Source organism: Sceloporus occidentalis, unplaced genomic scaffold, assembly GCF_023333645.1.
Source record: "Sceloporus occidentalis isolate IW3139 unplaced genomic scaffold, rSceOcc1.0.p SCAF_5, whole genome shotgun sequence".
Lineage (NCBI taxonomy): Eukaryota > Metazoa > Chordata > Lepidosauria > Squamata > Phrynosomatidae > Sceloporus > Sceloporus occidentalis.
Window position 1 is genome coordinate 55,777,631 of NW_028316985.1, and position 16,223 is coordinate 55,793,853.

The 16,223-nt window shown below is 40.4% G+C and overlaps 1 protein-coding gene across 1 annotated transcript in view; it reads right to left on the reverse strand.

Annotated features, from left to right (window-relative positions):
• Nucleotides 1–2,582: 2,582 nt before the first annotated feature.
• KCNMB4 (potassium calcium-activated channel subfamily M regulatory beta subunit 4) overlaps nt 2,583–16,223 on the reverse strand; it is a 36,233-nt gene continuing 22,592 nt past the window's right edge. Inside the window, exons 2-3 of the mRNA XM_089524121.1 lie at nt 8,198–8,325; nt 2,583–3,171 (exon numbers count right to left, since the gene is read on the reverse strand). Of these exons, the coding sequence (XP_089380247.1) occupies nt 3,003–3,171; nt 8,198–8,325 (297 nt within the window). The 3' untranslated portion in view covers nt 2,583–3,002. The remainder of the gene's footprint in view (nt 3,172–8,197; nt 8,326–16,223) is intronic.

Genomic DNA, 16,223 nt, shown 5'->3' on the forward strand with positions numbered 1-16,223 from the left:
TGGATGACTGGTGCTTGAATAAACTGTGACACAATTTGGAGAAAACCAGGCACAGTTATACATAAGTGAAGGCAAATTGGGGGATTACAAGTATGCCTTGGCACAAGGACTTCATTACGTAGATGTGAAGGTCTGGGGGGGGGGGACAAAAATTAAGGGGGAATTTTTCCCCAAAGCTTTTTTTTCCAGAACAAAATGGGGAGGGGGGTGTATCTATTATCAAATTTTTGTTCAGTATGAAGAATAAATATTTGAGACAAGATTTTCAAATATTTGCTACCACAAAATGACATGGAAAAGTACATAAAAGAAGACTTTTGTGTAAGACTATGTGCAGCATTTAAATTCCTGGTCTTTGTTTCCTTTTCTTAGTTCTTTATATAAGTGTGTTTCGTTCGCTTTACAGAAAGGAGAACTAGTAGAAAAAAAAATAATTTTCTTTGTTTTTCCAATCTTTCCTAATGTTCTTTTTCATTGGAGATTTTTTGCTTGCTCCTGACAAAACCAAAGAGGTTCCTTATATTTCAGGACCTTGTAGCTCTATTTGCAACCTCCATATTTTTTTAAACTGAATTCATTTTGTAATTATTATCTCAGCAAGCTGTAGTTTTAATACATTAAACACGATACATTTATGTCTAACCGTGTGTGTGTGTGTGTGTGTGTGTGTGTGTGTGTGTGTGTGTGTATCTTAAAGTAACAAAGTGGCTTTTAATTTTTAAAGGGTGTAATACCATATTTTTCAATTTTTCCAAAAAATGTCCATTTTTTTCTGGAAAAAAAAAGAAGAAAACCAGTTTTCCCCTATATGTTCAGAGTTTTGGGGAAATTTTACATCTCTCATCGAATGGCAATCAGCATCTTATGAATGCAACCATTATTCTTCCTAGGTGTTTTTAAAATACCCCAACATGGTGAAAAATACGTTAGCTTTACAAGAGCCAACATGGCAGAATGATTTAATCATTGGGCTATGACTCTGGAGACCAGGATTTGAATCCCTGTTCAGCCATGGAAATGCACTGGGTGACTTTGGGCAAGTCACATTTTCTAAGCCTAATGGGGAAAGCAAAGGCAACCCTCCTCTGAACAAAACATCAAGAAACCACCACGATAAGTTTGCCTTAGGATTACTATAAGTCAGAAACCAACTGAAAGCACACAACAACACAACACAAGGGAGGTTATTTTTCTTTTGTTTGCTCATAACAGACAAATATCACTTATCCCAGGACCAGAGAGTAGAAGGGCAGCCCATTCTTGCCCCTTTATCTGCCAGGGAATCAAGGATCACAAAAAATCTGTATGCACACATGTACACACACAACACATGCATGATGCACTCACACTGCTTGTCAAAAAGAACACAAGCCCCATCCATCAGACAGAGAAGAAACAGCTGTAGGGAGTTTGCATTGCCTGTTTCTCCCAAAGGAAAACCTACCAGCAATGAGACTGCCTGGCCTCATCCAACATCCAAAGAGCAATCCTCCAGTGCTCACTTTTCTCTGCCCCCTACATCCCTTTTTCCTCATGTATTACATCTCTTTAGTTTTTCATATTACTAACTGGCATACTGCCAAGATTCCACCATGTCATAAGCCCAATACTTTTCTTCTCCTCCTCTATCACCATCTACTTAAAAGGAATCCCAGTTTCTAAATGATGTGTTGATTTAAAAGATCTAAGACTGTCAGCATAAAGAGGTAGGGACAATCTTCGATCTTTTAAATCAACACAGCATTTAGAAACTGGGATTCCTTTTAAGTAGATGGTGATAGAGGAAGAGGAGAAAAGTATTGGGCTTATGACATGGTGGAATCTTAGCAGTATGCCAGTTAGTAATGTGAAAAACTGAACATCGCTGTGTCTATAGTATTACAGTGAGCCCTCCGCATTCACTGGGGTAAGGGCACAGGACTCCTGTGAAAGTGGGAAAACCACAAGTGAAAAACCAGTACTTTTTTAACCTGAGCGAACACCTCTCTAGGAATCCCCAGGTTTTCCAGCAGAACTCTGTGGTAAACATCTGCCAGAATTTGACCATAGAACCATGCTGGAGGACCTACAAATGCCTAGAGATGTGTTTTCTCTAGGAATCTTTAGGTCCTCCAGTGAATATATAGTGACTATCCAGCAGAATTTCTCTGGAGGAGCTAGAAATTTCTAGAGAGAACCTGTTAATCAAATCCACAAAAGTAAATAATCAAATCCACAAATGTCAAAGCTACAAATGTAGGGGACAGAGTGTAGTTGTCTTTTGTTTAAAAAATTATAGACTCTGATCATGAATGTTCTCTGCCCATGGTGACGGAATTGTGAGAAGGGAAGAGGCCTTGGCAATGGATGAGGTCTTCCCTCGGCAGAGCACCATATGAGATGGAAAGATGGAATAAGAACCAAATACAATGATTTTGGCATATACCTAGACTTAAACATTCATTTCCAACATGGCATTCTTGAGTGTAATCAGGCTAGCATGACATAATTTGCCTTTGACCAGAAAGAAAGTGACACTCACATAAGAGGAACACACACACTAAATAAAAACCAATAACTTTTTAATTATTTCAGAAATACAGTCTATGAGAAACGAAATAATAAATATTCAATACTAAATAATAAATATTAAGAAAGAGTTTTGCTAAGATGAAGTAGTCAACCACACTTTGGGTTTTCACAAACTGTCCTTTAGTCGATCTGGAAACCTGGAGTGAAGAGCCATCCTTCAGGTTATTTCGTTCATGCGGTAGAGCCAGTTTGGTGCAGCTTAGGATCATTTGATGGAACAGACATGTTGGCTTTCATAGTGGCAGAAGCAGCTAGTTAACATTTCACAGCGTGGTCACCTAAGATTGCTCTTCAGGCATCAGCAAGACCAACAGCTGGCAATACACTGGGAATGAGGACTGCTAAGAAGCACCACCAAAGAGCCTGCCAATTGCATTCGGCATGCCCGACTCCTGAAAAATCCTTCCACTTTTCCCTTCAACGGACTTGTTTTAGGAGTGCTTCCTCTTCTTGATGGCTTCTGCTTTGACTGCCAAGCTCTTAGCACAGATAGTCAGAACCACAATGAGGACACCAACCAGGAACGTCACCACAGGCCAAAGGAAGCAATGCAAAAGGACAGATTCATCATGAGTGCGTCGTAACAGTACGTCATCTGGCCTGCAAAAGAAACAGAAACAAAATCAGAGGGGGTAAAAGAAATTAGGCAATAAGAGTAGGGAGCACAAAAGCCACTTATGAAAAGGAGGCAATTGGCATCTTTTAAGAAGTCCACAGAGTCCATACTTTCTGCAATGTATTATCTTCAAGGATCTTCCAAAGCCCACCAACTCCCATTATATTTTGGACTACCATCCCCATCATTCCCAGCCACTACGTCCAATAGCTGTCCTGGGGAAATGATGGTAGCTATAGTCCAACATATCTGGAGGTTGCTGGGTTGGGAAATGCTTGCCTGTAAGAAACTTTCATGTCATTTCATTATCAGCTTGATGACCAGTCAGATGGCCACATTGAACAATCTGTCTCTTTGTATTTCAGTCTGCCTGAACGGAAAAGCCAGATTCACTTCACATGGTTTCTTTAAGGATGCAACAGAGGAAGCTTCCATGTGAATGACACTGCTCAGCTGTTTTAGAAATCTAGCCCAATATCCTTGGAAACAGCTAAAAACAGACAAGGCCAGTATGTGGCATTCTTGAAACTACATAAGCTTCCTGCTTTAAAAACAATGGGTCCTCACTGAGTGCTGCACAAACTCCAGTGTGTACACAGAGCCTGTATGCTGTGATATAATTTGCCTTAACCAAGGTGGCTGGTTTGACACATGCAATGTATGCACACATAGGCCTGAATCCTGTTGGTTAGTCCCAGCTAGAGTAGACCCTTTGAATCCATTACTGGTGAGTCAACAAATCTGTGAGTCACCTTGGGTCTCTTCTCGGAGAAAGGTGACATGCAAATGAAATAACTGAATAAATAAACAAGTAAATAAATCCCTTCATGTGAGTGGGTCTGCTCCATTTAAGAGTAATAGTAAGATTTCAGAAATGCTGTTGCCACCTCAATTAAGGAAATGGGGAAGCCCTTATAAGTAAGGGAGCTCCATATAACAAAGGCAGCTGCACCCACAGGGAATCAGAGGACCATGAGTGATAAATAAGCTCCACATAGATTTCTTTTATTAGACTATAGTTCCCTGCAGTGCAGAAAAAGGAACTTTTATAAGCTGTGTAATTTTTCAGCAACTACTAGCTATACATTATTGGTATAGGCTGTTATTGCAGCTGCAGGCCTCTCAAAGACAGAAACACAGATTTTGCTAGAAGAAACATTCTGTCTCACCTGAGGATGAGTGGACAACTGACAATGCTGAATATGCAATGCAATTTTGCATTAATCAACTAAGACATAAGCCCCATAGAGTCTAATGGCAGTTATGATCTGCTAAAAGCATGCAGAGTTCTACTTCCCCAACTCGGTTCTAAGAGAGAGAGGGAAGAAGAGAAAAAGAGAAAGGCAGAGAGATGGGGGGGGGGAAGAGATTTGCTATATAAATAAGGTATCCTCAAACCACAGAATGACTGCCTTGCACAGTATGATCTTTTCATACTATCAGGTACCTGTTTCAGTTTGGATCTAACTGCAGGTTGCTGTGCCAGAGAGTAGAGATCCAAGTAAGACCACATAGCTAAGATGCTTTATTCTGTAAAGAGGACTGTCTTCTTCAAAGAGGTCCCCTACACCAGCAAATAATTATTCCATGATGGATGACCCTGGGGCACCACCTAGTGCTCCACAGATGCTCAGGATCCATTTTCATTTGTCAAACCCTAAACAAACATTTGTTCATAGCACTTTATCCTAGCACAAGATAAAGGAAGGTGTCACTCATACATGGTACAGCTGCCAAGTCACGATGGAGAGTAAACACTGGACTTATTGTAGCACAATAGGTGAAGGGATAGACACCGCTCCTAAACAACAGTGTTAATCACCTGTGGAATAGTTCTCTCAAATGGCAAAGGCAGCACCTGCCAGACTGTTTCCCCTGAACAAATAGAATCTCACTCTACATCAGGACTCTTACAGGAACATAATGGGGCCACACAAGTTCCAAACCAACTATACAAATGCAGCAGGCACATTGTATTCCAGTAGGCCTGGAGTGGGGAGAGTGCAGCCCAAAGGCTACAGGCAGCTCCTGGGAACCCACTTGGCGGGCCCCAGTATTTACAGCCTGGAAACTCTGAAACTCCCAAGAACTCCAACTTTAAAAATATCAAAATTTTGCCTCCCCCCGCCCCCCACCACCACCTAAAAGATGCAGTTTGGTTCCCACCCCCACCCCCCGCCGCACCATCCAAACGCTTGACAGTTGTTTGTATTTTGGGCAAAAGCCAGAATAGGAAGTGACATATCCATTGTGCTAGGATAGGAATGACAGTACAGCCCATGGGGAGTTGTGGAGGGAGAAATCCCTCCTTAGTGGTTGATCACCCTGGCAATAGACCATCCCATACCACTGACCTACTGTCCTAGAAACCCACCTCTTTCTTTTCCTGAGAGTATCTTCTTCTTCACCTCCAATCCAGCAGTTGAGTACAACATGGTCCTCTATCTATCTATCTATCTATCTATCTATCTATCTATCTATCTATCTAGCCAGCCAGCCATTATTCCTATGAAACACCTCTTGCTCTACCCAGTAGTTCAAGGTAGGGATGGGAGAGGCTTTTGTTCCAGTTTCTTTCTGATAAGAATTTGCTAAAATCTATGAATTTAAACTTTGAGTTATAAAGAAAATGAACACTGAAGAAACCATAACTGACAGATACAGCAATCCAAGCCCAGGATTTTGAGTACTTAACGTTTAAAAGTCTATGTTTGAAACCCTTTGTATTCCATCAAATTACTGTTGAATTAAGGTTTCAGCCATTATTATTTTTTATTAAAGGGCCTGCACATCACTAACACCTATCCAGCAAATATCCTCCATGCTGAGAAACACTGTACCTACTGGATTTTGCCAATGTAAATGGTGGGGAATTTTGTTTTTGTTTTAAAAAGATCCAGTATGAAAGAAAGTGAAATCAATAGATTTCCCCACCCATAAGGACTAGAAGTACTATAAGGATACTCTGCCAGACATTGTGCTCTGTTCACTAATAGTAGGGCTTTCCTCATTCACCTGGCAATGCTTTCACATCCACTCAAATAAGTGCAGGGCATAACTCATAGATTTCAAAGAGCAATATCCATCTTGTGTAAATCTGAATGCTGTATAAAATGTTTCTTACACAATTCAGATGCAGTATGGGTAACAGAAACGGAGCCAGCATGGTGTAATGGTTTAAGTGTTGTACTAATATTCTGAAATACCAGGGTTTACCCCCCCCCCCTCCTTAAACTATGGAAACCCAGTGGGTGACCTTGGGCAAGTCATACTCTTTCAGCCTAAGAAGAAGGTAATACCATCTACTGAATAAATCTTGCTGAGAAACCCCTGTGATAAGGTTGCCATAACTCAGAATTAACTTGAAGGCACAGAACAACAACAAAGCTATCAGAGGCCAGCTGAATAGCTTTGCAAACCCTACACAATTTATAGCTGAAATAGAAAGGATAAGAAAGAATGTTTCCTGCAGTCTCTGTGGTGCTGTTCTTCTCCTGTTAACCTACATGTCTGGCTAATAACAGCCTGGTACTGCCTACATACTGAACCCTGCAAACCCCACTGGTGTCTCCAGCAGGAAAAGCAGTTAGTTATACGGTGCAGATTTTTGTATGGACATCCATTGAACTGCTGCTAAAGCATTTTTAGTGATGAACACCCTTCTACCTTCTTTTTATAAGCTGCCGCATGATCGGCAAAAGGGAAGATGGCTAAAGGCAAAAATGCTAAAGTGCCCAGTTTGCATTTGCCAATAAAAATGTAGTTCCCTTATATAAAATACAAGCATTTCAAGTGAAAATAGACCTGAAGCTCTGGGCAATTAATTACAGTACTGCTGATGGTGAAAGCAATTAAGACTGGTGCAGTGAGTCAGCATACCATACAGGTATGAAGTGTTTACTCTTGGACTTACTCTTCAAGCATTACACTTCTATTTATTTATTTATTTATTTATTTATTTTGGCTAATGGAGTGGGCATCATCCAAACTGCCACCCAAGACACCCAAACTCATTTTTCCTCTTGGGAAAATGGCAGACAAAAATCACCAGGGAAACACCATATTGTGTCCAGAACTTGGTCACCTTCTTTTTTATTATTATAATTACAACTCCATCCTTCAACCAGCATGACCACTAGCTGTCCTGGCTGGGGATTCTGTCCACAGTTTTCTTAAGTTCTTATGTAGTGTATTTCACATAGCCTCTATGCTGAAACTTTGCTGCTTGTTGTTGTGTGCCTTCAAGTCATTTCCGACTTATGGCAATCCTAAGGCAAACTTATCCTGGGGTCTTCTTGACAAGATTTGTTCAGAGGACATTTGCCATTGCCTTTGCTGGGGCTGAGAGCATGTGATATCCAAGGGCACCCAGTGTGTTTCATAGCCGAGCTGGAAATCGAATCCAGGTCTCCAGAGTTGTAGTCTGACACTCAAACCACTACCCCATGCTTCTGTAACAATGAAACAATAATTCAGCGGCTGCTCTGATCTACAAACAGCAAAAACTCTAATAATAATTGGGGTTCAGCTTTCTGGGTTAATGAATGTTTCTAGGCTTAGAGAACCTTTGAATATGCTGATTAGCCTAGAAGCTTAGGAAATGGTATTGGATGAGAGGACCCTTCATGAGCTCCTGAAGAACTTTTCCTAACCCTTCAAATTAGATCAAGACTTATCAACCCTGTTCTCTTAGGCAGGACACTAGACCCTGCTAGAGAGATAAAGACTATAAAAGTTCTACCTATTCTTGTAGTGTACTCTGTTTATTTTGAAAGTGCAATTTGACAATTATGAACTGGAAAAGCTTATGCCTTGAGGCTATGAGCCAAACTGATGGACAGAAACCAAATCAATTCTTCAATTATTTATTTAGTTCCCATCAGGGAAGCCCTGACACTTTGCAAAATCCCAGCAAAATGAATTCCTGAGAGCCAAATTATGATTTCTTTCCACCATCATAAAGAACAGAGAACTAAAGAGACGTAGTTTAGCGGTACAAAGAGAGCTTACCTGAGGTGTTGATTAAAGTAGCATGTAAAAGGCTGAGAGCCGACTTCATCTTCCCAGTAATCTTGCCAGTGTGTTACAATGTCAGAGTTCTTCTCATTTTCTCTTTCACACGGAGGGATATATGAACACTGTTGAAACAAATGGCTGTTAAAATGGCATCATTCTAGTATCTGAGAGCATAAGATAGTATTTCTGTTTGGTCCTCCCTTAACAGTTTTCATATTTAAAATCAAAACATATGTTTCAAAACTGGGCAAAAAGACAAGAAGGGATGTTTCACTCAATATTGTTGCTATTGCTATTTTAACCATTGTTAATGAATGCTAGAATTCTTTAATCCAGAAGAATGGGCTGCCCTCCCCTCCGCATCCCTGACCTCTAATTTCAGACAATTACATACAGTAAAATGGTTATAATAGAATAGAATAAATCTGTCAAAAAGATGAGGAGAGCTCTGCTGGGTCATACCAAAGACCCATCTAGTGAATCAGTCTGTCCACCAAGGCAAACCACAAACAAGATATGGCACCCTTTCACTCATGTTCCCAAAGAATAACAAAATCAACTGGTTTTCAGAGTGCATAGGAATCTTGTAGACCTTTGAGACTAACTGAGAAAAAGAAGTTGTTATATAAGCTTCTGTAGACTTAGGGGGTGAAGCAGATGGGTGGCTTGACATGGCCTCTGGCCACACCAGCAGCAATCAGCTCAGGACTGCAGCGACTGGACGGTTTGTTTCTGAAGCTGACTGCCACCACAGTCCCAAATGAACATCTGGCAAGGAGCAGTTTTTCACCACTCCTTTTTCTGGTGGTTTCAAGCCACCTTAGGTGGCCTCAGAGTAGCTTGCAGCCAGGTTGAGGGCATGTGTCATCGGCACACAATGCCCCGAAGCAGCCAGAAGCTGCTCTTTTTGGCCTGTCTGTTTCAGGCCTATGTTGACTTCCTCAGATTCATGGTGAAAATGGACTGTGGGTGTAACCACACTGGAAAATTAAAGAAGTTTAAGCACTATTTTAAATGTCATGACTCTACATGACAGAATCCTGGGATTTTTGTTTGGTGAGGTACCAGTGCTCTCCAACAGATCAGGCTGAATACCTTTACCTAAATCCCTATAAATACAATCAATCCTATTAAATACAATGGCATAGTAAAATGGTGGCTCATATATACAATGGCAACAACAAGGTTTGCTTTTGGGGACTTTTTAAAAAAATATTTTCAAACCATGGATGGTTGAAGCCGTAGATAAAGAATCTGTGGCTATAAAGGGCTGACTATATGTGTACACATATGCACACATATACACACCTGTATTTCTTTCTGTAAAATGCCTAGTTACTCTGGGGAAAATATAGGGGTGTAATAGAGAAACAGACAGACAACAAAATATTTGGAGAACCAAAGGTTGAAATTATTGCTTTAATTTCACTGGTGATGGCACTCCAAAGTCATCACCAGAAACTTTGAACTGAAGATAGTAGTGATGGAATCTGCTGCAGCTTTTAATATTCACATGTTCTACTGATAAATTATGACACTCACTATTGTGAGCACCCCAATACCCCCAGAGAGTCTCAGGCAGACATCTAACTGCTTTGCCAGGGAGAACAACAAACTCAGCCACCAAGAACGAAAAGTACAAAGTCTCAGAGTGGTTGAGCTTCATGCTTTATCCCTGACATAGACACTTTTATACAGTGAGAGAAAGAAAAGAAAGGTCACACAAGCATAATTTTAATTAATTTCTGTTCAAAATGAGAAACACAAAGCAGATGGGCTGAAGCCACTTTAATCCTATTGAATTTTTTTTTTACATTCATCTTTTGAGGGATTTATTTGACTCTACCTGGTCTAATCTTTTAAGGCCCAAAAAAGAATTGAAGCTGGAGCAAATATATCTCAACTGGCCCAAGGCACAAGGTCAATGAGCCCAGCAGACACAACCTGAGAGAAACCTTTTGTGCCTTCACATCTGTGATACTTGCTCAAGTGCAGAAATAATCAATGGGGGAGGGGGGTCTAAAGCTAAATCAAATGGTGATGCTATAGAAACTGGAAAACATTTTTACACCTCTAAACAGTGTTTTGGGAAGATTTCAAAGGGAAGCTGATTTGGTTTTGATGTGTAGGAAGTTTTAATGAGCTCAAAGTATGCACTCATTTACACATTATTGGATTAGCAGATGGTGGATAACCCCACAGAACAGTGAAAGAGGGGAAGGGTGGACAGTTTCAGTAAACTCAAATATGGAAAAAAAACCACCAACCCGACAACAATTCATTGTTTTTTCTTTGCACAGTCAAAATATATCTAGCAGAATAACTTGGGAGATGATTGATGACACATCTAGGCAGACATAATGCTGATTTACCAATTCATTTTCACCAGTTCATTTTCCAAATGCCCATAAGAGCATAGACAGAGCTGTTATATGACCAGATCTCAATGTAAAACAAACAAAAACAAGCTTCATTTATATACCGCTTTATACCACCTAAGCAGTGTCTAAGCAGTTTACAACTGTAAGCTAATTTGCCCCCAACAATCTGGGTACTCATTTTAGCGACCTCGGAAGGATGCAAGCCTGAATCAAGCTTGAGCCCTTTTGCTGGTCTTGAACTTGCAACCTTGTGGTTTTGAGGGAGTGGCTGCAGTACAGGCATTTAACCACTGCGCCACCAGATATAATGCTTTTCAGTGAAACCAGCTCTCAGATTCAAAGGCTAGTCCTCAAGTATCAGGGAATTAGATCAAGAGGGAAGATGTCATACTACATATCTGCAGGTATGAAATAGGGTATCTGGATAAAAAAAATGCTGGTACTGTCCAGTTAGGAACCTCTATGTTCACATGAATCTTATGGCAGAAGCCACTCAAGACGCTCTGAAATTGACAAATGATATATAGCACAAGTGAGAGACAGCATGATGTAGTGACCAGGGTTCCAATCTCTGGTCAGCTGTGAAAACCGACAGGGTGATCTTAGTCACACTCTCAGCCTCAGAGGAAGGCAATGGCAAACCCCCTCTGAAATAATCTTACCAAGAAAACCCCACAATAGGTTCACCTTACAGTTGCCATACATTGGAAATAACTTTAAGGCACACAGCAATAATAAAGCAGAAGCACTTATTGCCTTGCATCACAACACTGGACTACTGTGAATGCTAAGTTTATCCTGGCATCATTAGAAAGGGATTTTATCAAAAACATTTCAGAGATCTGTGGTCATTGTCAAGCTAGCAGGAGGAGTCTGGGAGATGTAACCAAAATTGTAGCATTTTCATGTTCTGTTGATGGGATTGGGTTTGCAGTTACAGAGTGGTTTCCACATGTGTTCAGCCATGTGCATTTACAATCCCACTCCCATTTTTTATGTTTTATTGTGCATTAAATGCACAGTAATTTCAGAAGCCAATATGCACAGACAATGGAGGTGGGGATTGTGAACATGTTGCCCAAGGTTACAATCTCTCTCTTAGAAATCCACTCCAGGGTTTTCTGAAAGCCTAGATTTTCTGATATAAAGCAATTTGCTACCTTGAGCATTTTTCACCCTGGTATGTTTTATAGACTAAGACACTTTTAAGACCATATAAGGATTTTGACAAATGTATGCCATTGTTATCACAGCCAACAGTTCTTCTAAATCCCCTTATGACCCATCAATATAAGCAGAGTACCAGCTTTTGAAGAAACTCATTATGCAAAACAAAACCTCTTTGGAGGTTTGTGGTATGCACATTTACTAAAAGCATCAAAGTTTTTCTCCTCCAATCAATTCTTTCAGTTTTTAATTAAATTTCTTCAAAATAATTTATTTTCCAAAACAAATATAGCTTCTATTCTCTGTTCACCCAGTTAATTAGATCAGCACAATCCAATACAATGAAGATTTCTGTAAGCACATTAGAAGCATCAAATAGTCTATACTGGACAGATATTTTCAAGTTCACTCATATGACATCCCCAGCCTTGATTGTGTATTACATGTAATGCTCAAAAATAACTGTCTAGTCTGTTTTGTACAATGGCCCCTTCTCATCTGTTTGCAGATCTCAAGATTACAGAAAGCTTGGAGAAGTTATTTTTTTAGACTTCAACTCCCACAATTCTCCAGCCTGCATGGCCCAGCTACAGTTGGGCCATGATAATTGATAGAACTGAGCCCTACTTGTGAATGAGTGCCTGTTTATGCTCTTTTTAGATGTTTCTTCATGGGAAAGGAATGTCTGTGGCCTTGGGCTGTCTTGTCCTTACAATCTTTATCACAATTGGCTGGTGTTGGAGTTCCACCTTTGTGTTGTGCAACATCAAAGCCATATCACTAAGCAGAGGAAGGGAGAAAACTATGTTATCTCCAAGACACTTTAAATGTCTGTAGCACAAAATAACATATGTCTTTTCCCTCTACTCCAGGTTATTGAAAGGACAACAGTCTGCTATAGAAGGACTTGAAGATAGTTTCAAAAATTAAAAACTGTTAAGCAGTTTTAAGCTTTTAGGATTTAAACTTCTAGAAGAATGCAATACTTTAAGAAGGCTGGGTAAGCTAAGCACAACCTCACAGTACAGAATTTAGTTTTGCCCAAATGGGTGTGCGTACATGCCTTCAAGTTGCCTGTTGACTTATGGTGATCCCATGAATTTCACAGTTTTCTTATGCAAGGAAGACTCATATATGGCTTTGCCAGTAGCCTACAGCACCTGGAATTATTGGCTGTCTTCCATCTAAGTATTAACCAGAGCTGACCCTGCTTACTTCCAAGATCAGATGGGATCTGGTGTCTTTAGGCTAATGGAATGTAGGTGCTAATAATAGCAAGGTAAGAAGGACAGTTGTTCAAAATGTCTGAAGAAAAGTCCTGATTTGGTGACTTGTTTTGTCTCAAATTGTGCTTTGTGTGGAAGACCACATCTTCTTTTGTATGAGCATGACTTCCTTTTCTACCCACATTCAGTTCCTTCTTGCCTTCAGTTTCCTCCAATATGAATAAAGTTGAGGGAAAGAGAAAAAGGAACTAAGCATTCTACCATTCATGAAGAAATACATTGTGGGAGGACATAAAAGAGGCTGTTTTCTGCAGTAGCACCACAACACTGGGATCATTTTGGTGGTGTCAAAACTTTGTTTTTTAATCAAAGCCTACAGGCCTAACTGCTTTTATCCAGGATGCACACGTCTTGTGGTTCTACTATTTTAAATTGTTGTAACAGGTTTCAAATCATCTGGTTTTTACTGATAAGCTATTATACATATACATACATACATACATACATACATATATAGAGAGAGAGTTATTATCAGGAAACCTGTACGGGAGATACATCTTCGTAAGTATACGTATGTATGCAGCAATTACAATCAGTCACTTTGGAACACATGTATCCAATACAGGGCTGCTGCTATGTTACTACATAGCAGAGCTGACAATGTGCCTAATGCACATTGTGTACTGATGTGCATTGTGCACTGATGGCATTAGATCCCAAGATGCAGCAAGCACTCTCGTTGGTGTCCTGATACACATCTTCACAATTCACTAACCAGGTTTCTTAGTGCCTCTGTTACTTAGCTAAGTAAACACAAAGTTATGTTTAGTAAAAGGTAAGCTAAGATTCCAGCAGGGATTTGTTGTTTTACATTGATTTTGTTGTAAGCTGCCCTGAGATCTTTCAATACAGGTGGGATATAAATATTTTAATCAATAATTTAAAAAATAAAATGATGCCTGAATAAGCAGAAATTATTATTATTATTAGTAGTAGTAGTAGTATCCCGCCTCTCCCTGCGGGTAACAACAAAGAAAAACAATAGAAAGTCAGGAGATGACCCTCATATGCTAAGTCTTAAAATACCTGGTTCTTATTTCTCTTCCTGGTCCATTTTCACCTTATATAAGGTAACTGACTTAGCGCTAAGTGCAAAGATTTCTGCTGTTACTGCTGCTGCATGTCCCTAGAAACCATGTGAACAGCCTTCTTTAGGGCTTGGGGCTAGGACAGTGTTTAACTCTGAAACATTCTTTTTCTTACTGCTATTTGCATTTCTCTCTCTCTTGGTTATTCTACTTTTGTTGGGCCTTAATGCGAATTCCTAATGGAATGTTTAATCTTAATTTAATGTATTAAAGTGAAGTGTTTAGTTTAATTGTGCAACAATTTAAATTGCTGCTGTTGTTACTCTTGTTGTGTACCTTCAAGTCATTTCCGACTTAAGACAATCTGGGGTCTTCTGGTCACCCAGAGGGTTTCCATGGCTGAGTGGGGAATCAAACTCTGCTCTCTACGGTCATAGTCCAACATTCAAACCACTATACCACACTAGGTCTCAACTATTTTAATATTGGCGGGATACAAACCGCCATATAGTACGTATAGGATACGTACTAGGGTTAGGAAGGGGCGGTGCTTCCGCACCCCCCTAACCCTAGTACGTATCCTATACGTACAAGATGGCGGCGCCCCTTCTACATGGGCGCCGCCATCTTTACGTACTGGACGCATAGCGTCCAGACGTGTCGCGGCGCCTATGACGTCGCGAGTCCGCGCCAGCGCCTCGCGACGTCATAGAGGCGCCGCAAGAAGAAGCTCCGAAATGGAGCTTCTTTTTTGCTCCGCGCGGGAGCCGCGCAGTTTGACTGCTGCAGCTCCCGCGCGGAGCAAACGGCGGCGGCGGGGAAGCACCGCAAAGCGGCGGTTTGTATCCCGCCATTGACTTGTAAGTGTCATTTAATATTGGGGCTGTCGTCTATTAACAGAAATGTAAAAAAATATCAGAAATTTCTGTTTAGATTTTTTTAAAAAAAATCCAGTATTAGTACACTTTATAGACTGTAAGTATAAAGTATGATTTGGTTAGGTGTCCAAAACTGCAAACTGAATCTTTAGTTTTTCTTGCAAACAAGCTACAACTATGACGAATCTCTTTTGTTTTGGAAGTTCAGAAGGAACAGACAAAAACAGAAAAAATGATTACCGGCAATATTGGTAAAACAAATACAGTACACTTATTTTGTCTCTGCCATAGTGTCAAGCAGACATAAAGCAACGTTTCCAAAAAAGGAACTGAGAAAAGGAATCTAAGACCAGGAATTACAATGGTATGGTAACAGTCTTTTTCTTCCATAGTGTTTAATAATAATCAAGGGATAGTAAATATATGAACATTTTATCTTGGAACATTTTATGCATCATTCCTAAATAAAATATTTTACAATCCATTTTTTTAAGTTTTTCTGGAGAAAAAGGCTTTGAGAGGAAAAGGTTTCCCATTTTTTTCCAACTCTCTTGCCCTCAGGCCTTCACATCTTTATCTGTAAACTTTACAAATACTGCTGTAAGCCATTCCAAACATATTTTAATATAGAAAAGTGATATAGAAAAGTGGTGCTCAGTATCATTTTGTTTGAAACTAGTCAAAGAAACATCATGCAGTGAAAACAAAAGTAATTTTTCTCCTCTACATATGTGACCAAACACTTGTTACGACTAAATAATGAAACCTTCCATACACCTCAAACAGCTAACTATGGCGCATTCTTGACGGGCCCTATGGGGCACAGTCATTACGCACGAGGGGCGGCGCTTCTCTGACGCGTCTTGCCCCTCGTGCGTAACGAGTATGTCAAAATGGCAGTGCCGCATACAGATGGGCTCCGCAATTTTGACATCGCGGGCGCACAGCGTCCGGAAGTCACATGCTGCAAGTGGTGATGCGAGTGCGCGCCTCGCACCTTGCGGCGCCTCTTCCAGGGCGCAGGAAGAAGCACCATTTTGGCGCTTCTTTCTTGCTGCACCCGGAAACCATGCGGTTTGGCTGCTGCGGTTCCCAGACGCAGAAACCGGCAGCGGTGCGAGACCGCCCATTTTGGGCGGTCTGTAACGCACCAAAAAATACTAAAGATAATAAATCCCACTATCATTGCTACTGAAAATATAATAGCAAGAAATGCAGCAGGGTCTGAAAAGTCCCAATAGATTTATAAACCAACAACTCAAAATGGTTCCTAGTGTGAG